General features: G+C 39.2%; 1 protein-coding gene across 3 annotated transcripts in view; it reads right to left on the reverse strand.

Annotated features, from left to right (window-relative positions):
* The window catches only part of mast3a (microtubule associated serine/threonine kinase 3a), a 284,903-nt gene that overhangs the window by 14,454 nt on the left and 243,888 nt on the right, over positions 1 to 26,561 (reverse strand). For 2 of the 3 annotated variants that reach the window (XM_061919804.1, XM_061919802.1), the window contains 9 exons: positions 25,679 to 25,844; positions 25,460 to 25,561; positions 23,371 to 23,493; positions 18,289 to 18,401; positions 18,017 to 18,195; positions 15,354 to 15,475; positions 10,621 to 10,809; positions 3,071 to 3,294; positions 2,739 to 2,861 (listed from right to left, as the gene is read on the reverse strand). In XM_061919804.1, the coding sequence (XP_061775788.1) occupies positions 2,739 to 2,861; positions 3,071 to 3,294; positions 10,621 to 10,809; positions 15,354 to 15,475; positions 18,017 to 18,195; positions 18,289 to 18,401; positions 23,371 to 23,493; positions 25,460 to 25,561; positions 25,679 to 25,844 (1,341 nt within the window). The remainder of the gene's footprint in view (positions 1 to 2,738; positions 2,862 to 3,070; positions 3,295 to 10,620; positions 10,810 to 15,353; positions 15,476 to 18,016; positions 18,196 to 18,288; positions 18,402 to 23,370; positions 23,494 to 25,459; positions 25,562 to 25,678; positions 25,845 to 26,561) is intronic. The other variant, XM_061919803.1, reaches the window with a different exon arrangement.

The following is a 26,561-nucleotide window of genomic DNA, read 5'->3' on the forward strand; positions in this document are numbered from 1 at the left end:
CACTATTATGTTAGGTCCACTATGGACTGGGCTCTCACACTATTATGCTAGATCCACTATGGACTGGACTCTCACTTTTACGTTAGATCCACTATGGACTGGACTCTCACTATTATGTTAGAGCCACTATGGACTAGACTCTCACTATTATGTTAGATCCACTATGGACTGGACTCTCACACTATTATGTTAGATCCACTATGGACTGGACTCTCACTATTATGTTAGATCCACTATGGACTAGACTCTCACTCTTATGTTAGATCCACTATGGACTGGACTCTCACTAGTATGTTTGATCCACTATGGACTGGACTCTCACTATTATGTTTGATCCACTATGGACTGGACTCTCACTTTTATGTTAGATCCACTATGGATTGGACTCTCACACTATTATGTTAGATCCACTATGGACTGGACTCTCACTATTACGTTAGATCCACTATGGACTGGACTCTCCCTATTATGCTAGATCCACTATGGACTGGACTCTCACTATTATGTTTGATCCACTATGGACTGGACTCTCACTTTTATGTTAGATCCACTATGGACTGGACTCTCACTATTATGTTAGATCCACTACGGACTGGACTCTCACAATATTATGCTATGATCCACTATAGACTGGACTCTCACTATTGTGTTGGATCCACTATGGACTGGACTCTCACAATATTATTTTAGATCCAATATGGACTGGACTCTCACTATTATTTTAGATCCACTAAGGACTGGACTCTCTCACTATTATGTTAGATCCACTATGGACTGGACTCTCTCACGAATATGTTAGATCCACTATGGACTGGACTCTCACAATTATGTTAAATTCACTATGGACTGGACTCTCACAATATTATGTTAGATCCAATATGGACTGGACTCTCACTATTATTTTAGATCCAATATGGACTGGACTCTCACTATTATTTTAGATCCAATATGGACTGGACTCTCACTATTATTTTAGATCCACTAAGGACTGGACTCTCACACTATTATGTTAGATCCACTATGGACTGGACTCTCACAATTATGTTAAATCCACTATGGACTGGACTCTCACAATTATGTTAAATCCACTATGGACTGGACTCTCACAATATTATGTTAGATCCAATATGGACTGGACTCTCACTATTATTTTAGATCCAATATGGACTGGACTCTCACTATTATTTTAGATCCACTAAGGACTGGACTCTCACACTATTATGTTTGATCCACTATGGACTGGACTCTCACCTTTATGTTAGATCCACTATGGACTGGACTTTAACTATTATGTTGGATCCACTATGGACTGGACTCTCACACTATTATGTTAGATCCACTATGGACTGGACTCTCACTATTATGTTAGGTCCACTATGGACTGGACTCTCACACTATTATGCTAGATCCACTATGGACTGGACTCTCACTTTTACGTTAGATCCACTATGGACTGGACTCTCACTATTATGTTAGAGCCACTATGGACTAGACTCTCACTATTATGTTGGATCCACTATGGACTGGACTCTCACACTATTATGTTAGATCCACTATGGACTGGACTCTCACTATTATGTTAGATCCACTATAGACTAGACTCTCACTATTATGTTAGATCCACTATGGACTGGACTCTCACTAGTATGTTTGATCCACTATGGACTGGACTCTCACTTTTATGTTAGATCCACTATGGACTGGACTCTCACTATTATGTTTGATCCACTATGGACTGGACTGTCACACTATAATGTTAGATCCACTATGGACTGGACTCTCACACTATTATGTTAGATCCACTATGGACTGGACTCTCCCTATTATGCTAGATCCACTATGGACTGGACTCTCACTATTATGTTTGATCCACTATGGACTGGACTCTCACTATTATGTTAAATCCACTATGGGCTGGACTCTCACACTATTATGTTAGATCCACTATGGACTGGACTCTCACCATTATGTTGGATCCACTATGGGCTGGACTCTCACACTATTATGTTAGATCCACTATGGACTGGACTCTCACTATTATGTTGGATCCACTATGGACTGGACTCTCACACTATTGTGCTAGATCTGCTATGGACTGGACTCTCTCACTATTATGTTAGATCCACTATGGACTGGACTCTCACAATATTATGTTAAATCCACTTTGGACTGGACTCTCACTATTATGTTAGATCCACTATGGACTGGACTCTCACTATTATGTTAGATCCACTATGGACTGGACTCTCTCACGAATATGTTAGATCCACTATGGACTGGACTCTCACAATATTATGTTAAATCCACTTTGGACTGGACTCTCACTATTATGTTAGATCCACTATGGACTGGACTCTCACTATTATGTTAGATCCAATATGGACTGGACTCCCACACTATTATGCTAGATCCGCTATGGACTGGACTCTCACAATAGATCCGCTCGACGTCCCCACATATGTGGTCCCCTCCAAGGTTTATCATTGCCCCATTGGGTTGAGTTTTTCCGTTGCCCTGATGTGGGATCTGAGCCGAGGATGTCGTTGTGGCTTGTGCAGCCCTTTGAGACACTCGTGATTTAGGCCTATATAAGTAAACATCGATTGACTTGAGTCATCTTATTCTAAAGCCACGCTTCTCTTATTTGAGTACAATTTTTGGGTAATCCGCCAAAATCTGCCAGAGGGTAATGTGTCTCAGGACAGGAGGAAAAGACCCAATAGTACTTCCTTTCTTACCTTAAGAAGAAGCTCCACCACCTCAGTGTGGACAAGTCCCTGGACAGACTCCCCGTTGACGTGAGTGATGAGGTCACCGGTTCGCAATCCTGCCTCATGTGCCGGGCTGCCCTCCTCCACACACTGAACACACACACACACACACACACACACACGCTTGTGTCAGAACGCGTGGAAACAGTCATCTTGTCCGTCGTAATAAAAGAGTAATGCTGACGATGATTATGCAAGTCCAAATGAACGCCAACATCAACAGAAAAACAGAGCTGACTTGAGTTCGACCTCAGTATAATTATTGTTTCTCAAGTCCCTGCGTACTTTCCGCGACATACCCAGACCATGTGGTGGACTGTGTAGACGTCGCTGTCTCCCATGTAGACTCGGATTGCTCGCAAAGCGAAGCCAAACCTCTTCCCAGAGCTGTGGATGACGACCGGAGGCCGGAGGCAGCTGATGTTGATGGAAAGATCCCGGCTGGGGGAGGAGTCTCTGGACGAGGGGTTGGACGACAGCGATAGAGAGGACTTGGGGCTGGAAGGAGGGCCCGCTGAGTCATCTGTGAGGGGAGGATGGTAAACAAGGACATGTTATGGACAGTATGCATCTGGGCTGACGAAATGGAAGGACTACAAAACCAGGATCATTTATTCTAAACCCGATGGAAATGTTAGCATTGATTGATTGTAAAAAAACAAAAACCTGAAAATGACTTAGGTTGCATAGTTATTGTATTAATTGACTCTCAACAGACTGTAGAAGGGCAATGGACTTTCACACAATTATGTTAGATCCACTATGGACTGGACTCTCACACTTTTGTGTTAGATCCACTATGGACTGGACTCTCACACTATTATGTTAGATCCACTATGGACTGGACTCTCACACCATTATGTTAGATCCACAATGGACTGGACTCTCACACTATTATGTTAGATCCACTATGGACTGGACTCTCACACCATTATGTTAGATCCACTATGGACTGGACTCTCACACTGTTATGTTAGATCCACTATGGACTGGACTCTCACACCATTATGTTAGATCCACAATGGACTGGACTCTCACACTATTATGTTAGATCCACTATGGACTGGACTCTCACACTATTATGTTAGATCCACTATGGAGTGGACTCTCACACTATTATACTAGCTCCACTATGGACTGGACTCACACAATTATGTTAGATCCACTATGGACTGGCCTCTCACACTATTATGTTAGATCCACTATGGACTGGACTTTCACACTATTATGCTAGCTCCACTATGGACTGGACTTTCACACTATTATGTTAGATCCACTGTGGACTGGACTCTCACTATTATGTTAGATCCACTATGGAGTGGACTCTCACACTATTATATTAGCTCCACTATGGACTGGACTTTCACACTATTATGCTAGATCCACTATGGACTGGACTCACACTATTATGTTAGATCCACTATGGACTGGACTCTCACACTATTATGTTAGATCCACTATGGACTGGACTCTCACTATTATGTTAGATCCACTATGGACTGGACTTTCACACTATTATGTTAGATCCACTGTGGACTGGACTCTCACTATTATGTTAGATCCACTATGGAGTGGACTCTCACACTATTATATTAGCTCCACTATGGACTGGACTTTCACACTATTATGCTAGATCCACTATGGACTGGACTCACACTATTATGTTAGATCCACTATGGACTGGACTCTCACACTATTATGTTAGATCCACTATGGACTGGACTCTCACACTATTATGTTAGATCCACTATGGACTGGACTCTCACTATTATGTTAGATCCACTATGGACTGGACTTTCACACTATTATGCTAGCTCCACTATGGACTGGACTCTCACACTATTATGTTAGATCCACTATGGACTGGACTATCACACCATTATGTTAGATCCACTATGGACTGGACTCTCACACTATTATGTTAGATCCATTATGTACTGGACTCACACTATTATGTTAGATCCATTATGGACTGCACTCTCACTATTATGTTAGATCCACTATGGATTGCACTCTTACACTATTATGTTAGATCCACTATGGACTGGACTCACACTATTATGTTAGATCCATTATGGACTGCACTCTCACTATTATGTTAGACCCACTGTGGACTGGACTCTCACTATTATGTTAGATCCACTATGGAGTGGACTATCACACCATTATGTTAGATCCACTATGGACTGGAATCTCACACTATTATGTTAGATCCATTATGGACTGGACTCACACTATTATGTTAGATCCATTATGGACTGCACTCTCACTATTATGTTAGATCCACTATGGACTGGACTCTCACACTATTATGTCAGATCCACTATGGACTGGACTCTCACACTCTTATGCTAGATCCACTATGGACTGGACTCTCACACTATTATGTTAGATCCACTATGGACTGCACTCTCACTATTATGTTAGATCCACTATGGACTGGACTCTCACACTATTATGTCAGATCCACTATGGACTGGACTCTCACACTCTTATGCTAGATCCACTATGGACTGGACTCTCACACTATTATGCTAGATCCACTATGGACTGGACTCTCACACTATTATGTTAGATCCACTATGGACTGGACTATCTCACTATTATGTTAGATCCACAATGTACTGGACTCTCATACTATTATGTTAGATCCACTATGGACTGGACTCTCACACTATGTTGGATCCACTATGGACTGGACTCTCACACTACTATGTTAGATCCACTATGGACTGGACTCTCACACTATTATGTTAGATCCACTATGGACTGCACTCTCACACTATTATGTTAGATCCAATATGGACTGGACTCACACTATTATGTTAGATCCATTATGGACTGCACTCTCACTATTATGTTAGATCCACTATGGATTGCACTCTTACACTATTATGTTAGATCCACTATGGACTGGACTCACACTATTATGTTAGATCCATTATGGACTGCACTCTCACTATTATGTTAGATCCACTGTGGACTGGACTCTCACTATTATGTTAGATCCACTATGGAGTGGACTATCACACCATTATGTTAGATCCACTATGGACTGGAATCTCACACTATTATGTTAGATCCATTATGGACTGGACTCACACTATTATGTTAGATCCATTATGGACTGCACTCTCACTATTATGTTAGATCCACTATGGACTGGACTCTCACACTATTATGTCAGATCCACTATGGACTGGACTCTCACACTCTTATGCTAGATCCACTATGGACTGGACTCTCACACTATTATGTTAGATCCACTATGGACTGCACTCTCACTATTATGTTAGATCCACTATGGACTGGACTCTCACACTATTATGTCAGATCCACTATGGACTGGACTCTCACACTCTTATGCTAGATCCACTATGGACTGGACTCTCACACTATTATGCTAGATCCACTATGGACTGGACTCTCACACTATTATGTTAGATCCACTATGGACTGGACTATCTCACTATTATGTTAGATCCACAATGTACTGGACTCTCATACTATTATGTTAGATCCACTATGGACTGGACTCTCACACTATGTTGGATCCACTATGGACTGGACTCTCACACTACTATGTTAGATCCACTATGGACTGGACTCTCACACTATTATGTTAGATCCACTATGGACTGCACTCTCACACTATTATGTTAGATCCAATATGGACTGGACTCACACTATTATGTTAGATCCATTATGGACTGCACTCTCACTATTATGTTAGATCCACTATGGACTGGACTCACACACTACTATGCTAGATCCACTATGGACTGGACTCTCACTCTATTATGTTAGATCCACTGCGGACTGGACTCTCACTATTATGTTAAATCCACTATGGACTGGAGTCTCACACTATTATGCTAGATCCACTATGGACTGGACTTTCACACTATTATGTTAGATCCACTATGGACTGGACTTTCACACTATTATGTTAGATCCACTATGGACTGGACTCTCACTATTATGTTAGATCCACTATGGACTGGACTCTCACACTTTTATGTTAGATCCACTATGGACTGGACTATCACACCATTATGTTAGATCCACTATGGACTGGACTCTCACTATTATGTTAGATCCACTATGGACTGGACTCTCGCCATTATATTAGCTCCACTATGGGCTGGACTCTCACACTATTATGTTAGATCCACTATGGACTGGACTTTCACAATATTATGTTAGATCCACTATGGACTGTACTTTCACCATATTATGTTAGATCCATTATGGACTGTACTTTCACAATATTATGTTAGATCCACTATGGACTGGACTTTCACAATATTATGTTAGATCCACTATGGACTGTACGTTCACAATATTATGTTAGATCCACTATGGACTGGACTCTCACACTATTATGTTAGATCCACTATGGACTGGACTTTCACATTATTATGTTAGATCCACTATGGACTGGACTCTCGCCATTATGTTAGCTCCACTATGGACTGGACTCTCACACTATTATGTTAGATCCACTATGGACTGGACTTTCACAATATTATGTTAGATCCACTATGGACTGTACTTTCACCATATTATGTTAGATCCATTATGGACTGTACTTTCACAATATTATGTTAGATCCACTATGGACTGGACTTTCACAATATTATGTTAGATCCACTATGGACTGTACGTTCACAATATTATGTTAGATCCACTACGGACTGGACTCTCACACTATTATGTTAGATCCACTATGGACTGGACTCTCACATTATTATGTTAGCTCCACTATGGACTGGACTCTCACACTATTATGTTAGATCCACTATGGACTGGACTTTCACATTATTATGTTAGATCCACTATGGACTGGACTCTCACACTATTATGTTAGATCCACTATGGACTGGACTTTCACATTATTATGTTAGATCCACTCGATGTCCATTGCATCCGTTCTCTCATTGAGGAGCGGGGTCACCCACATCTGCAGTCCTCTCCAAGTTTTCTCATAGTCATTCACATTCACATCCCACTGGGTTGTGAGTTTTTCCTTGCCCTTATTTGGGCTCTGAACCGAGGATGTCATTGTGGCTTGTGCAGCCCTTTGAGACACTTGTGATTTAGGGCTATCTAAATAAACAATGATTGATTGATTCCGCGTCTGTCACCCACATTTCAGGCTGTGGAAACACTCCCCACCCACACTGCTTGATCCTCGTCTGAGCTGCTGGGACTTAAAATTAGATGACCATAGTAACTAATTTAGTTTACCATAGTAACTAGTAAATATTATTCAAAAGCGCAGATTCCAACCATTGAAACACTTTGTATCGTTAAAGGCTTCCGGTCATTAGAATACATCACTGCACATAATTATGGCAGCTACACTTTCCATCTTAAAGATCCGAGAAAAATTATTTGGGAATGTCTGGCGGGTCAGATTGAAAAGCTTAACGGACTGGACTCACAAGAAATCTAGCGCTAATGTCATAGAGACATTTCTTAAGCGCAAAAATTGTGACTAAAGTGGTGAAGCTGTATTTTCATTTGCACTTGTAGCTGAGATAGGCACCAGCGCCCCCCGCAACCCCAAAAGGAATAAGCGGTAGGAAATGGATGGATGGACTTTAATTTTATTGACAGTCTAATAAGGCAACATACTATTAATTATCCATCCATTTTCTACCGCTTATTCCCTTTTGGGGTCGCGGGGGGCGCTAGCGCCTATCTCAGCTACAATCTGGCGGAAGGCGGGGTACACCCTGGACAAGTCGCCACCTCATCGCAGGGCCAACACAGATAGACAAACAACATTCACACTCACATTCACACACTAGGGCCAATTTAGTGTTGCCAATCAACCTATCCCCAGGTGCATGTCTTTGGAAGTGGGAGGAAGCCGGAGTACCCGGAGGGAACCCACGCATTCACGGGGAGAACATGCAAACTCCACACAGAAAGATCCCGAGCCTGGATTTGAACCCAGGACTGCAGGAACTTCGTATTGTGAGGCAGACGCACTAACCCCTCTGCCACCGTGAAGCCCTACTATTAATTAATTTAGTTTATTTATTTTAGCACAACATAATACATATTGTATGTAAATGTATTGTTTATTTGGTAAGTACTTATTTTTCAAATTAGTCTGACCTAAGCCTAAGGTTTATTTGTTAAATGAATAATATAATCTTTGTGATTGACACATGCTTTATATCATTTGACAAGGTAGTAAACTAAGTAGTTAGATATAAATATTGAATATGATCAAAATCAAAAGTAAGATGACTACCGTATTTCCTTAAATTGCCGTATATAGTATGCGCCTGCCTTGAATTACTGCCGGGTCAAACTCGTTTCGCAAAATATTATTTTTATTAGCGCATGTCTAGAATTTCCGCCGGGTCAAACTCGTTTCGCAAAAAAATCAGCATATGCCTAGAATTTCCGCCGGATCAAACTCCTCACGTCACGAGTGACACTTCACCTGTCATCATTTTCAAAATGGAGGAGGCTGATTTCAATAATTTGGAATCGCATAAAGGGAAGAAGATTAAGAGCTATTCAGTAGGATTTAAGGTCCAAGCTATTGAATATGCTAAAAAGAACAGTAAGCAGCTATGTTTTATTAATATACCGTAGCTGCGTGTGTCAAATATGAGTCATTGAATGACTCCCGCTTCCTGGTGGTAGAGGGCGCTAGTGATCCCTTTTGAGACTACTCGGCTGCAGAAGAAGTGACAACAAGCAGCAAGAGTGAGCAGCGATCGTTTATTTTTTCCTCTCGCTTGACCTTTTAACATGGAGGATTACATATCTAAAATAAAACCGTTTTCTAAACTGGACTTTCAATCGAAGCAGGAGGTAATAAAGGAAGATCTCCATCGAGACAGAGGTGCTTTTAAAACTGAAGAAAGATAAGGAAGACTTTTATAAACAAGTTATCGATGCTTTTGATCAGAAGGAGCTGTGCATGGACTTCTTTTATAAGTAAATGTAAGACCATAATAAAGTTTTTTTATTAAATGTGCTTTTCATGATGGTATCCTTACATTACACTCAATTTTTTAAGTGCAGGCCCAAATTTACCAGATGCCCTTGGTAAGTGCCGGAGTGAGAAGAGGTTTTAAATTAATTAGCGCATGCTTGCCTTTACCACATGCCTTTGGTAAGTGCCGGAGTGAGAAGAGGTTTTAAATTATTTAGCGCCCCGACGGCATTCAAGGAAATACGGTAATTTAAGAGTTAATATTGGAGTGGTCCCCGGGCTCCTCTGTAGTGGAAAAGTTGGGTCGCAAGGTCAAAAAGGTTAAGAACCCATTATAATCCCGTGTACTATAACAAAGGGGTTGTAATATACAACTATTAACAAGCCTATTAGTGTATTTAGTGGGACAGGTCAAAGTTAAGTTGGAGGGAATGCGGCAGTTTAGAAATTAATTAATTTTGCAGTGCGGTCAGGTAGCAAATGCGTCACGGACCGGTACCGGTGCCTGGACCGGTGGTTGGGGACCACTGAAGTACACGGTCCATGTAATCATGATTTCCTTTTTCTCTCAATGACAGCATCTCAGTCACATTAAGCCAATTTCCACGACCTTCCGCGTTTACATTCTGTTTTTAGCAAATCTATGATACTGTTTACCTGTGCGTACTTTGTCACCGGAAATGGAGAGTTAAAAGTTCTTCTCTGATTGGCTGATCCGCGGTGTCTTTAATTATGCTTTGAATGAATGTGAGAGCACACGTGTCATAAATAGCCAGAATTTTGACGACGCAATTACCAAGCGGTACCAAAAATACCGGTACTTGGCATGTATCCCTAGTTCTAGGTGCAATGCAAATGGTGTGCAAGTCAATATTATGTGTTCACCTGGGGTAATAATGAGGGAGAGACCGGACACTGATGCCGATTTAGGGACTCTTCCAGCTGGAGGTCTGGCTTTTTCCGGTGTCTCCAATTGGTGGGCGATGCGTCTGGAAGCGCCTCTGCGGAACGACGGTCTCGTGCCAGTGCTGTTGCTGCGGAGACGAATGCGCCGCAGGTTGGAGACCATACCTTCTGAAAACACAATGCAGAAACCTTACAAAAGCACATGTTTCTAGTAAAACTCACGAAGATACATTAATACAGGCATTATTAGACATATTACATGTTTGGTTTAGGAGTTATGTTTGAAACTATCTTTTATTGCTTCAAACGCATTATCTCAGGATTCTAAGAACATTACTGTCATATTGAGTCAAAAACCCATTTTTGTGTTTGCAAACCTTACAAAAGCACATGTCTTTAGTAAAACTCACATAGATATTAGACATATTGCATGTTTGGTGTAGGATTTATGCTTGTAACTATTTTGTATTGCTTCAAACAGTATCTCAGGATTGTAAGAACATTACTGTCATATTGAGTAAGGAACTAGTTGTTGTGTTTGCAAACCTTACAAAAGCACATGTCTCTAGTAAAACTCACAAAGATACATTAATACAGGCATCATTAGACATATTGCATGTTTGATTTAGGAGTTGTGCTTAAAATAATTGTTTTATTGCTTCAAACGCATTATCTCAGGATTCTAAGAACATTACTGTCATATTGAGTAAAAAACTGATTTTTGTGTTTGCATACCTTACAAAAGCACATGTCTCTAGTAAAACTCACAAAAATACATTAACACAGGCATTATTAGACATATTGCATGAGTGGTTTAGGAGTTATGCTTGAATACATTTTCTATTGCTTCAAACGCTATCTCAAGATTCTAAGAACATTACTGTCATATTGAGTAAAAAATATTTTTTTTGTGTTTGCAAATCATACAAAAGTACATGTCTCTAGTAAAACTCACAAAAATACAATAACACAGGCATTATTAGACATATTGCATGTGTGGTTTAGGAGTTATGCTTGAAACTATTTTGTATTGCTTCAAACGCATTAGCTCAGGATTCTAAGAACATTACTGTCATATTGAGTAAAAAACAATTTTTTTGTTTGCAAACCTTACAAAAGCACATGTCTCTAGTAAAACTCACAAAAATACATTAACACAGGCATAATTAGACATATTGCATGTTTGGTTTAGGAGTTAAGCTTGAATACATTTTCTACTGCTTCAAACGCATTGTCTCAGAATTCTAAGAACATTACTGTCATATTGACTAAAAAACTATTTTTTGTGTTTGCAAAACTTACAAAAGCACATGTCTAGTAAAACTCACAAAAATTCAATAACACAGGCATTTTTAAAAATATTGCATGTTTTGTTTAGGAGTTATGCTTGAATAAATGTTCTATTGCTTCAAATGCTATCTCAGGATTCTAATAATTACTGTCATAGTGAGTAAAAAAAAATTTTTTGTGTTTGCAAACCTTACAAAAGCACATGTCTCTAGTAAAACTCACAAAAATACAATAACACAGGCATTATTAGACATATTGCATGTCTGGTTTAGGAGTTATGGTTGAAGAATGTTTACATTGCTTCAAACGCATTATCTCAGGATTCTATGAACATTACTGTCATATTAAGTAAAAAAACAAATTTTTGTGTTTGCAGACCTTACAAAAGCACAGGTCTCTAGTACAACTCAGAGATATGTTAATACAGGCATTATTAGACATATTGCATGTTTGGTTTAGGAGTTATGCTTGAATACATTTTCTATTGCTTCAAACGCTATCTCAAGATTCTAAGAACATTACTGTCATATTGAGTAAAAATATTATTTTTGTGTTTGCAAACCGTACAAAAGCACATCTCACAGAAATACAATAACACAGACATTATTACACATATTACATGTGTGGTTTAGGAGTTATGCTTGAAACAATTTTGTATTGCTTCAAACACATTAGCTCAGGATTTTAAGAACATTACTGTCATATTCAGTAAAAAACAATTTTTTTGTGTTTGCAAACCTCACAAAAGCACATGTCTCTAGTAAAACTCACAAAGATACATTAATACAGGCATTATCAGAAATATTGCGTGTTTGATTTAGGCGTTGTGCTTAAAATAATTGTTTTATTGCTTCAAACGCATTATCTCTGGATTCTAAGAACATTACTGTCATATTGAGTAAAAAACTAATTTTTGTGTTTGCATACCTTACGAAAGCACGTGTCTCTAGTAAAACTCACAAAAATACATTAACACAGGCATAATTAGACATATTGCATGTTTGGTTTAGGAGTTAAGCTTGAATACATTTTCTACTGCTTCAAACGCATTGTCTCAGAATTCTAAGAACATTACTGTCATATTGACTAAAAAACAATTTTTTGTGTTTGCAAATCTTACAAAAGCACATGTCTAGTAAAACTCACAAAAATTCAATAACACAGGCTTTTTTAAAAATATTGCATGTTTGGTTTAGGAGTTATGCTTGAATAAATTTTCGATTGCTTCAAACGCTATCTCAAGATTCTAAGAACATTACTATCATACTCCATCCATCCATCCATCCATTTTCTACCGCTTATTCCCTTTCCGGGTCGCGGGGGGCGCTGGCGCCTATCTCAGCTACAATCGGGCGGAAAGCGGGCTACACCCTGGACAAGTCGCCACCTCATCACAGGGCGAGTGTGAATGTTGTCTGTCTATCTATTACTATCATATTGAGTAAAAAAAATATTTTTGTATTTGCAAACCGTACAAAAGCACATGTTTCTAGTAAAACTCACAAAAATACAATAACACAGGCATTATTAGACATATTGCATGTTTGGTTTCGGAGATATGCTAGAAAGAATGTTATATTGCTTCAAACACTCTGTCAGGATTCCAAGAACATTACTGTCATATTGAGTAAAAACAAGTTTTTGTGTTTGCAAACCTGACAAAGGCACATGTTTCTAGTAAAACTCACAAAGATACATTAATACAGGCATTATTAGACATATTGCATGTTTGGTTCAGGAGTTGCGCTTAAAATAATTGTTTTATTGCTTCAAAACACATTATCTCAGGATTCTAAGAATATTACTGTCATATTGAGCAAAAAAACAAATGTTTGTGTTTGCACACCATACGAAAGCACAGGTCTCTAGTAAAACTCCCATATATATATATATATAATAATACCGCCAATATTAGACAGATTACATTTTTTGTTTAGGAGTCAGCTTAAAACTTTTTTTTTATTGCTTCAAACGCATTATCTCAGGATTCCAAGAACATTACTGTCATATTGAGTAAGAAAACATTTTTTGTGTTTGCAGACCTTACAAAAGTACATGTCTCTAGTAAAACTCACAAAAATACAATAACACAGGCATTATTAGACATATTGCATGTTTGGTTCAGGAGTTGCGCTTAAAATAATTGTTTTATTGCTTCAAAACACATTATCTCAGGATTCTATGAACATTACTGTCATATTAAGTAAAAAACTAATTTTTGTGTTTGCAAACCTTACAAAAGCACATGTTTCTAGTATAACTCAAGAGATATGTTAACACTGGCATTATTAGACATATTGCATGTCTGGTTTAGGAGTTATGCTTGAATAAATGTTCTATTGCTTCAAACGCTATCTCAAGATTCTAAGAACATTACTATCATATTGACTAAAAAAAATTATTTTTGTGTTTGCAAACCGTACAAAAGCACATGTCTCTAGTAAAACTCACAAAAATCAATAACACAGGCATTATTAGACATATTGCATGTTTGGTTTAGGAGTTATGCCTGAAAAAATATTGTATTGCTTTCAACGCATTATCTCAGGATTCTAAGAACATTACTGTTATATTGAGTAAAAAACACATTTTTGTGTTTGCAAACCTTGCAAAAGTACATGTCTCTAGTAAAACTCAGAAAAATACATTAATACAGGTATTATTAGACATATTGCATGTGTGGTTTAGGAGTTATGCTTGAGTACATTTTCTGTTGCTTCAAATGCATAATCTCAGAATTCTATGTACATTACTGTCATATTGAGTAAAAAAAATGATTTTTTTTGTTTGCATGTCTCTAGTAAAACTCACAAAAATACAATAACACAGGCATTATTAGACATATTGCATGTTTGGTTTAGTATTGCTTCAAACGCATTATCTCAGGATTCTAAGAACATTACTGTCATATTGAGTAAAAAACATTTTTTTATGTTTGCAAATCTTGCAAAAGCACATGTCTCTGGTAAAACTCACAAAAATATATTAATACAGGCATTATTAGACATATTACATGTTTGGTTTACGGAGTTATGCTTGAAGAATGTTTACATTGCTTCAAACGCATTATCTCAGGATTCTAAGAACATTACTGTCATTTTCAATAAAAAAACTACTTTTTGTGTTTGCAAACCTTACAAAAGCACATTTCTCTAGTAAAACTCACAAATATATGTTATTAATACAGGCATTATTAGACATATTGCATGTTTGGTTTAGGAGTTATGCTTGAAACTATATTTATTGGTTTTAACACATTATCTCAAGATTCTAAGAACATTACTGTCATATTGAGTAAAAAACTAATTTTTGTGTTTGCAAACCTTACAAAATCGCATGTCTAGTAAAACTCAAAGATACATTAATAGGGCAATTAAGATGTTTAAAACAAGAGACCCCAAGAATTTTGTTTCTAGGCTTACCTTCCTCTTCGGCAGAGATAGCAAAGCGAGGCATGATGTCCAGACTCTGGGTGCTGTTCAGGACCAGTGGGCTGGCACTGCGCTCAGACTGGGAGGAACTGGACGAAGCACGGGGTCGCAAACTGCCAAAGAAATGCAGATTAAAAACAAACTTTTATCAAGTCTGTATTAGAGGAATGGACACAATTATTTTGAGAAAATGTGCAAAAAGGTATCAGAATTGATCTTAGTTTGTCAGTTACTTCCAAACAGCCTCGTAAACAGGCGATGGTTTCATGCAGCCACGGTTCTGTTTGGTAACATTTATTTTCTGTAACATTTATTTTCAAAACAGCTACTGTGGTCATGAATCATAATTTTATTTTCAAAAGCACCAAAACACTTGGGGAAACGTGGCATCAGTTATTCCTATCTAGACCGTTCGTGCCACATAAAAAATGCGTAACCACTGGGACATCATCCACTGGTATGCGAGCCCCAGTTTTAAAGGCTAAGGTTTGGCATTTCCACTGCAGACCGCCATATTTGGACATGAGGGCGGAGCTCTTCTTGAACTGAATTTCCGTTTGTCATCAGGGAGTCATGCACTTAACGTTCTTGTACACTCAGTCACGCCTGATGTTGTTCACACAAAATATTTCACTTGTGAATAGTATTGTTTAGGACGAGGTGTCCAGACTACGTCAATTTGGCCCACGAGACGTTATGAGGTTTTTTTTAAGGAAGCTTCCCCGCTGGGTGCAATGTCACTTGGTCGCCCCTTTCTGGACAATGAGAGCAAATCAGGTCAATGACCATGACTTATGACCCAATCCACAAAACCTTCCCCACTCATGGCACACACTGTAACCAACACACATGGTCACACATAACACAACTGGCTTTTTCCATTGTAAGAGCTAGTCACCAGAAATGGTTTTCACTTCACAGGTGTGCTTGAAGCTCATGGAGAGAATGCCAAGAGTGTGCAAAAAAGTAATCAGAGCAAAAGGTGGCTATTTTGAAGAAACTAGAATATAAAACATGTTTTCAGTTATTTCACCTTTTTTGGGTAGTACATAACTCCACTTGTGTTCATTCATAGTTTTGATGTGACAATCTACAATGTAAATAGTCATGAAAATAAAGAAAACGCATTGAATCAGAAGGTGGATGGTACTGTACTGTACTGTATGTATGTATGTATGTATGTATATATGTATAGTTAATTCTCTAAACAAAGACTTAAAAAGCTGTAAGAATATCTTTGTATTTAAAAAGAGTTATAAAAAGAGAAAACTGAAATTATATCAAACTGAGTTTTGATTTAGATTGGACGTGTCATTGTGAAAGTGCTTAAAGGAAAATGGAAAAGTATGTTGGAGTTTGGGAGTTGGTGGAGGGAACAGTTATAAAGTCATCTAAAATACTGTAATTTGTGTTAAAAAGGGGGCAGATAAATATAAGAATATAATTCTTCCATCAGCTCCTTTCTGATCATGGAAATGTATAAGAAAAAAAACAAAAAAAAACTATGGAAGTGTCAATTGTACGTGGCTTGTAAATATGCATTTTCATGAAAGGAATAAAAATAAATGATGATAAAAATGAAATGATAGTTACATTTCAAGGGTTGGAATTGGGGGTTGAATCACCCAAAATTATTCACACCCACCTCTGCTGCTCACTGCTCCCCTCACCTCCCAAGGGGTGATCAAGGGTGATAGGTCAAATGCGGAGAATAATTTCGCCACATCTCATGTGTGTGACAATCATGGGTACTTTAACTTAAAGATGTCCGATAATATCGGACTGCCAATATTATCGGCCGATAAATGCATATTATCGGTGTAAAAATTATCGGTATCGGTTTCTAAAATAACAATTTATGACTTTTTCAAACATCGCTTTATACATGGACGTAGGGAGACGTACAGAGCGCCGATAAACCTTAAAGGCACTGTCTTTGCGTGCCGGCTTTTCACACACACAAGTGAATGCCACGCATACTTGGTCAACAGCCATACAGGTCACACCGAGGGTGGCCGTATAAACAACTTTAACACTGTTACAAATATGCGCCACACTGTGAACCCACACTAGACAAGAATGACAAACACATTTCGGGAGAACATCCACAGCGTAACACAACAGAACAAATACCCAGAATCCCATGCAGCCCTAACTCTTCCAGGCTTCAATATACACCCCGCCAGGAGTTCGCATAATTGTTTAGAAGCGACATCGAGGAAGAACATTTCATCGGATTTATCGATTAGGAGTGACAGATTATTTGGTATACGTATAGCATGTTCTATATGTTATAGTTATTTGAAGGACTCTTACCATAATATGTTACGTTAACATACCAGCACCTTCTCAGTTGGTTATTTATGTCTCATATATTGTACACTTATTCAGCCTGTTGTTCACTATTCTTTATTTATTTTAAATTGCCTTTCAAATGTCTATTCTTGGTGTCGGATTTTATCAAATAAATTTCCCCCAAAAATGCGACTTGAACTTATATTTTTTCCCTTCTTTATTATGCATTTTCTGTCGGTGAGACGTGTACTCCGGAGCGACTTATACTCCGAAAAATACGGTAATCATTTCAGGCTTAACTGTACTGTGCTAGAACCAAAAACGGCCCACATCTCTGTCATCCCTCTGAAGGCTCTCACCTCCCCCTGAGTCCATCTGTTCTGTCCCCACTCGCCAGATGTTTGTGTCCGTCACCAGGGGAAAAGACTCCCCTGCTCTCCCACCGCTCGTCCTTCTCCTCGCTGTGGCTTCTCTCGGAGGACGACAAGCTCTGGTTGGACGGCGTGGAGGTGGACAGGTGCTCCGTGCTGCTGTACACCTGCGGGGCGGGAAGTATTGCATGGCACGGTTCGGTCGTAAAGAGTCCCAAGTGACACTCGCATGGCTCTGTGAAAAGTGAAAGAAGGCAAACCTTGCTGAAGCGATGTGCCACCGAGGAGAACTGTCGCAGTTCAAGGGAGGATTCGTCGTCGTTAGTTTCGTCATCTTCGTCAGAGCCGAGATGAGCGTAACGCTCCGATCGGGCTGTAGGGAACAGTCATCAAGATTTTAAATAGTCAATAAGCTCCGAGCTTTGCTGTTTAACCCTTAAAAAACGATCTGCTCAGACAGCCTTACATTTCAGCAACCATTTTATTCAAGGAAGTTCTGATCCCGACACTGATCATCCATAAGTGATGATCGGCCGATACCAACGCTGTTACTGATCGCATGTATTAACTACACCTACATTTAATTTATTCATTTATAGTGCGATTGGCAGTTTAACAATATCAACAAAGTACTAAAAATAAAGCCTTTTTTTATTTTCAAAACAAAGTTAGTAATACACAATAACTAAACAATATCTATCACTGTATTTTTAGGAGTATAAGTCGCACCGGAGTATAAGTCGTACCTGCGGAAAATGCACAATAAAGAAGGAAAAAAACATATATAAGTCGCATTGGAGTATAACTCTCATTTTTGGGCGAAATGTATTTGATAAAACCCAACACCAAGAATAGACATTTGAAAGGCAATTTAAAATAAATAAAGAATAGTGAACAACAGGCTGAATAAGTGTACGTTATACAGTGGGGCAAAAATTGTATTTAGTCAGCCACCCGATTGTGCAAGTTCTCCCACTTAAAAGGATGACAGAGGTCTGTAATTTTCATCATAAGTACACTTCAACTGTGAGAGACAGAATGTGAAAAAAAAATCCAGGAATTAACATTGTAGGAATTTTAAATAATTTATTTCTAAATTATGGTGGAAAATAAGTATTTGGTCAACCATTCAAAGCTCTCACTGATGGAAGGAGGTTTTGCCTCAAAATCTCACGATACATGGCCCCATTCATTCTTTCCTTAACACGGATCAATCGTTCTGTCCCCTTAGCAGAAAAACAGCCCAAAAGCATGATGTTTCCACCCCCATGCTTCACAGTAGGTATGGTGTTCTTGGGATGCAACTCAGTATTCTTCTTCCTCCAAACATGACGAGTTGAGTTTATACCAAAAAGTTCTATTTTGGTTTCATCTGACCACATGACATTCTCCCAATCCTATGCTGTATCATCCATGTGTCCATTTTGGTATAAACTCAACTCGTCGTGTTTGGAGGAAGAAGAATACTGAGTTGCATCCCAAGAACACCATACCTACTGTGAAGCATGGGGGTGGAAACATCATGCTTTGGGGCTGTTTTTCTGCTAAGGGGACAGGACGATTGATCCGTGTTAAGGAAAGAATGAATGGGGCCATGTATCGTGAGATTTTGAGCCAAAACCTCCTTCTGTCAGTGAGAGCTTTGAATGGTTGACCAAATACTTATTTTCCACCATAATTTAGAAATAAATTATTTAAAATTCCTACAATGTGAATTCCTGTTTTTTTTTTCACATTCTGTCTCTCACAGTTGAAGTGTACCTATGATGAAAATTACAGACCTCTGTCATCATTTTAAGTGGGAAAACTTGCACAATCGGTGGGTGACTAAATACTTTTTTGCCCCACTGTATGAGGCATAAATAAGCAACTGAGAAGGTGCCTGGTATGTTAACGTAACATATAATGGTAAGAGTCATTCAAATAACTATAACATATAGAACATGCTATACGTTTACCAAACAATCTGTCACTCCTAATCGCTAAATCCCATGAAATCTTATACTTCTAGTCTCTTACGTGAACGAGCTAAATAATATTATTTGATATTTTACGGTAATGTGTTAATAATTTCACATAAAAGCCGCTCCTGAGTATAAGTCGCACTCCTGGCCAAACTGAAAAAAACTGCGACTTATAGTCCGAAAAATACGATACTCATTTTGCCATGTCTTTGTGATCATGTTTTGTTTGGTTATGTTCTGTTGGTTTTTGGACTCTTTGTGCACTCTTGTTTTGTCACCATGACAACCATTAGTTCCACCTGTCATGTGTCCGGACTCACGCACCTGTCACTAATCATGTCTGTATTATTTAAGCTTGTAGTTGCCAGGCAGTCTGCCTGGCGTCGTACTCAACACTCCGGTTATGACTATACTCAATACTCTGATTATGCTGTTCATGCCATTGACTCATCCTCGGCCAAGTAAGTTTTGTTTCATGTCCATAGTTTCTGCCCATGTGTAAGTTTTGTTTTCAAGCCACAATTCAGTGAGTTTTTTAGTTCATGTTTTATGTCCTCAGTTTTGCCTTTGCACGCCTCTGGGTTGTTTTTTGTTTCCTTAGTGAAGTTTTTTGCCTCCACTTTGAGCGCCTTTTGTTTGGTACTTTTGAGTAGAAAATTAAATATGTCTTTATCTTCACGCCACGATCGGTCTAGTTCCTTTGAATTCCGGGGAAAACTACACCACAGTCCTCGTTACGACACATTTAAATTCTTTATTTTTTGCCCCCAATATCTTCCAGGAACTTATTCCCAGAGTTTGTAAACAACAACAACAAATAATTTGAGAAAATAAAAAGATCTATCTTGTCACTCTAGTATTGATCATTAAGAGACAACCAATGGTATTGACATCACCAATTCATGGATCGATCATTATGAGAGACCAGAACACACATCTTTTTTTTTTTTTAGGATATTCCATCCATCCATCTATTTTCTACCGCTTGTCCCTCTCGGGGTTGCTGCTTTAAGGATGATAAAAAAAAATGCTTGCAAGATGCGGCAAATGGGAGTAACCGTTGTAGCCGTTAAAGTCCTCTAAACCACTTCAAGAACCTCTATCAACATTTTATACACACACTGCAAGTATATATATAATGTAGTAACAGACATCTTCATAACAATATGATATATGTACAATATACACTACAAGTATATATATATATATATATATATATATATATATATATATATATATATATATATATATATAATGTAGTAACAGAGACCTTCATAACAATATGTAATATGTACTATATACACACTGCAATTATATACAAATCCTGTTTCCATATGAGTTGGGAAATTGTGTTAGATGTAAATATAAACGGAATACAATGATTTGCAAATCATTTTCAACCCATATTCAGTTGAATATGCTACAAAGACAACATATTTGATGTTCAACCTGATAAACTTTTTTTTTTTTTGATCAAATAATCATTAACTTTAGAATTTGATGCCAAGAACATGTGACAAAGAAGTTGGGAAGGGGGCAATAAGTAATGATAAAGTTGAGGGATGCTCATCAAACACTTATTTGGAACATCCCACAGGTGTGCAGGCTAATTGGGAACATGATTGGGTATAAAAACAGCTTCCCAAAAAATGCTCAGTCTTTCACAAGAAAGGATGGGGCGAGGTACACCCTTTGTCCACAACTGCGTGAGCAAATAGTCGAACAGTTTAAGAACAACGTTTCTCAAAGTGCAATTGCAAGAAATTTAGGGATTTCAACATCTACGGTCCATAATATCATCAAAAGGTTCAGAGAATCTGGAGAAATCACTCCACGTAAGCGGCAATGACCGTGACCTTCAATCCCTCAGACGGCACTGTATCAAAAACCAACATCAATCTCTAAAGGATATCACCACATGGGCTCAGGAACACTTCAGAAAACCACTGTCACTAAATACAGTTTGTCACTACATCTTTAAGTGCAAGTTAAAGCTCTACTATGCAAAGCGAAAGCCATTTATCAACAACATCCAGAAACGCCTCTGGCTTCTCTGGGCCCGAGATCATCTAAGATGGACTGATGCAAAGTGGAAAAGTGTTTTGTGGTCTAACGAGTCCACATTTCAAATTGTTTTTGGAAATATTCGACATTGTGTCATCTGGACCAAAGGGGAAGCGAACCATCCTGACTGTTTTCGACACAAAGTTCAAAAGCCAGCATCTGTGATGGTATGGGGGTGCATTAGTGCTCAAGGCATGGGTAACTTACACATCTGTGAAGGCACCATTAATGCTGAAAGGTACATTGAGGTTTTGGAACAACATATGCTGCCATCTAGGCGCCGTCTTGTTCATGGACGCTGCTGCTTATTTCAGCAAGACAATGCCAAGCCACATTCAGCACGTGTTACAACAGTGTGGTTTCGTAAAAAAAGAGTGCGGGTACTTTCCTGGCCGGCCTGCAGTCCAGACCTGTCTCTCATCAAAAATGTGTGGCCCATTATGAAGTATAGTCATAACCGGACTGTTGAACAATTGAAACTACATAAAACAAGAATGGGAAAGAATTCCACTTTCAAAGTTTCAACAATTAGTTTCCTCGGTTCCCAAACGTTTATTGAGTGTTGTTAAAAGAAAAGGTGATGTAACACAGTGGTGAACATGCCCTTTCCCAACTACTTTGGCACGTGTTGCAGCCATGAAATTCTAAGTTAAATATTATTAGCAAAAGAAAAATAAAGTTTATGAGTTTGAACATCTAATATCTTGTTTTTGTAGTGCATTCAATTGAATATGGGTTGAAAAGGATTTGCAAATCATTGTATTCAGTTTATATTTACATCTAACACAATTTCCCACTCATATGGAAACAGGGTTTGTATTTTTCCTTTGTATGTTTGGTAATGTATGTATTCTTTGTATGCTCCTATATGGACACCAGGAAGACTAGCAATCGCCTTGGTGTCAGCTAATGGGGATCAATTCAATAAACAATAAACAAACAAAACATGAAATAATACTTTACAGATACTGTAATATGATTGTTCATGTTTTTCACAGTGTTGTGTGTTAGAAACTCAAACGCTTTAGCTTATTTCTTTCCATAATACCGTAGTATTTTTGATGGTTTTAAATAATTTTTAAAGTGATTTAGAGGTAAAATTGATTGCTCCCATTAGCTGCATTGCTTGCTACCAAGAAAAAGCCGATTGTAAATGTTCGAAAGCAAAAAAAACTACTTTTGTCTTCTTGTCTCTCATGATTGTGATCGATAGGCAAAATAAAAAAATAAAAAAGTGCAGTTACCCTTTAAGAAGATACACTGTAATAAAAATGGTGGCTGATGTGTGAGGTCTGTATCTATAGTTCCACCTACTGTCAAAATAACTGGTGTCATCCTCAGTCTCGAGTTGTGGTATGAACTCAGCTTTCTGCCTCAGCAGCCCATTCCAGTCAAGACCCAGGAAGAACGTATGCATCTTCACCTCAGTAGTTCCACCTGAACAACACAAATGCATGTCTTACAGACCATGTAGGGCAGACCTGGGCATTCTGCGGCCCGCCGGCCACATCCGGCCCGCGTGAGGCCAATCATAAATTAAAAAATCAATTTAAAAAAGTATCTATGTCGAGTATGCAATACAACGGTGCTGCTTTTGTTTTGAAACGCGTTATTTGTATTACTTCCGTGTAGACGTATGCTCGTGCGCAATTGTGAGTGAATGTCAAAAGCGGCAATCACAAATTACAAAATTAATTTAAAAAAACATCTATGTCGTGCGTGCACACAACTGTGCTGCTTTTATTTTGAAAAGTGTTATTTATGGACGTATGTCCGTGTGTAACCTGTGAGTGAAGGTGCACAGCGACAAGTGTTGCCCGGTTACCCCCGAGACGCTAAAAAAAAAAAGTTGATGACGAATGCCGTGTTTTCAACAGGACCAGGACTGCCAAGTATTTCTTTAGAGAAATGAAAGGTAAAGCCGTGTATTTAATTTGTGGTACACAGGTTGCTGTGTTTAAAGAATATAATTTGAATCGCCACTACAAGACGAAGCACGAGGAAAAATACCGAAATCTGTCTTATGAAGAGCGCGCAAGGGAGGCTGATACGTTGATGGTAAAACTGCAAACCCAACAAGGAGTTTTTGCCAAATTTCACACCACCAGATGTGCAGCCGTCAGGATAAGTTTTGTCATTTCTCAAAAAATTGCCAGAAAGGCGGAGAGTTTATTAAGGAGGGCTTGTTGGACTTTGTTGTGATGATATGCCCGGAGAAGAGGGGCGCATATGAGAACGTGTCACTCTCCCGACGCACTGTAACAAGGCGGGTTGAGCCCATTGCTGGAAAGTTGGCCCTTCAGCTGAAAAACAGACTTTGACTGGCTTTGGAGGAAAGCTGCGATGTACGTGACGCCGCCCAGCTGCTCATCTTCTTACGTGGGATAACTGCAAACTTTCAAATCACGGAGGAGCAGTCAATTAAAGAGACAACCGCAGTCAATTAAAGAGACAACCGCAGGTAAGGACTTGTGCACAGTGATAAATGCATGTTTGGACATGTTAGGACTGAAATGGGACAAGATGGCAGGTGTGACAACAGATGGTTGTCCAAATCTGACGGGGAAAAATGTTGGACTTTTAAAGAGGATACAGTATAAAGTGACAGAAATTGACATTTTTGCATTGAATTATACATCAGGAAGAGTTGTGTAAGACAGTGTTGAAAATAAAACCATCAGAAGCAATCTGCTTTTGTATAAAGTTAAGTTAAATGAAATTATTATTATTATTGGTATTTACGGTATATCAAAAATAATTGGAGCAAAATTTTATTGAAATATTGTCGGTGTGGCCCTCCAGCAGTGCTCGGGTAAAAACTGTCAGGTTTGTACCTGACAGTTTGGTCATGTTTTAGTTTTTCCTCTGTGTTTGTCTTATTTCATGTCAGCGCTCTTATTTAGTCTTTATTCCCTGCTGTTATCCCTGAGTGTTTTTTCCCCTCAGCTGTGGCTGATTGGCAAGAGGCCACACCTGGTGTCAATCAGCCAGATGCTATTTAGACCTGCTTGTTCCTCAACTCTGGGCTGGATTATTATCATTACGACTTGTAGCTCCGACCGTTGGTACCTGAACCTGTAGCTCATTGCAGCGTGCTGTCTTTTTTGTTCCTCGTCTTCTAGTTCCTGTTCCTGGCATCCTGTTTCCTGTCTCCGAGTTCCTGGTTTGTATTTTGCCTTAATTTTTGAACATTAAATTATGTTTTCCTGCTCAATGCCTGCCGTCATCTCTGCATCTTGGGGTTCGTCACCAACACAAATTGACAAAAGTTAATTGCCAACCCCTGAGTTGAGGCACTTTTCCTCAAACGACAACTACCTCGCCATTTATCATGAACTAAACAAAGCGTTTACTCCAGTTGGCATAACAAAATAAGGGTCTGTTATATATTGCTGCCATTTACCTGTTCCTAGGCGATCCAGCGGGCTCTGACGAAGTAGTCTGGTGATAAGGTCTTGGGCGTCCGCAGGCAAAGCATCCTCTCCATCGGGCCAGATGATGTCATCTGGACAAAGAAGCACACACAGGGATTCTAATCAAGTGAGGACTATGACGAATACCTCAAGACAAGCATGAAGCACAAGAGCGGCCAGGGATGACTCAAGGACAAATAATCTCCTACCGTTGACCACTTGACCAAAGAGCTGCTCGGGTGTGTCCCCAAAAAAAGGCACGCAGCCGACGAGGAACTCGTAGAGAATGATGCCCATGGCCCACCAGTCCACAGGCTTCCCATAGCCCTGTCGCAAGATCACCTCAGGGGCAATGTACTCTGGAGTACCGCACACCTGTAGAAAGGGCAGTGTGAATTATTGGTAACCAGAAGTATAGCACTGTTGGCATTAACGCACTTTCTGTGTCTTTTTATGCATTGAAATCAGAAGGGATGTGCATTTCCAGAAGTCGCAGATTCCTTTTTTTTTAACCCACCCTTTCTTCTCCAGGGCAAAACTCTGGTTTACTTGTTTTTGTTATCGATTATCACTTCCCGTCTGTCATGATCCGTGGCCCTGATCATGTTTTTGTTATGTTCTGTTATTTTTGGACTCCCTCAGTTCCTGTTTTGTGGACCTCTGGGTTTGTTTTGGTTTCTATGGGGATTAATTTGGTTCATCTGCCTCTGGTTTGTGGTCGGCACGCTCACCTGCGGTCGACCACTAATCAGAGAGCTATTTATCCACCTCTCTCGCCACACTCGTCCTGGCTTCTGTGTTTGCTTCATGCAACTGCTACGTTTGGATATTCCTGGTTCTTGTTTCTATGTTTCCTGTGCTAAGTTTTTGCCTTTGCTTCCGCGTGCGATCGGCATGCATCCTTTTTGCTTTTTTTCTGTTTTGCTATGATTTATGATAAATAAATCATCTCCTACCTGCACGCTTTCGTCCAGAGTCGTCCGTTTGCATCCCGGGGGAACAAACTTTGCAACAAGCTGCAACCCCGCTGTAACACCGCCGGTGTTTTGTTTTGTTTATATTTGCAGAGTCAAATTTCCGTACCCGTTTATT

Source organism: Nerophis ophidion, linkage group LG14 (genome assembly GCF_033978795.1).
Source record: "Nerophis ophidion isolate RoL-2023_Sa linkage group LG14, RoL_Noph_v1.0, whole genome shotgun sequence".
In the NCBI taxonomy this organism is placed as follows: Eukaryota; Metazoa; Chordata; class Actinopteri; order Syngnathiformes; family Syngnathidae; genus Nerophis; species Nerophis ophidion.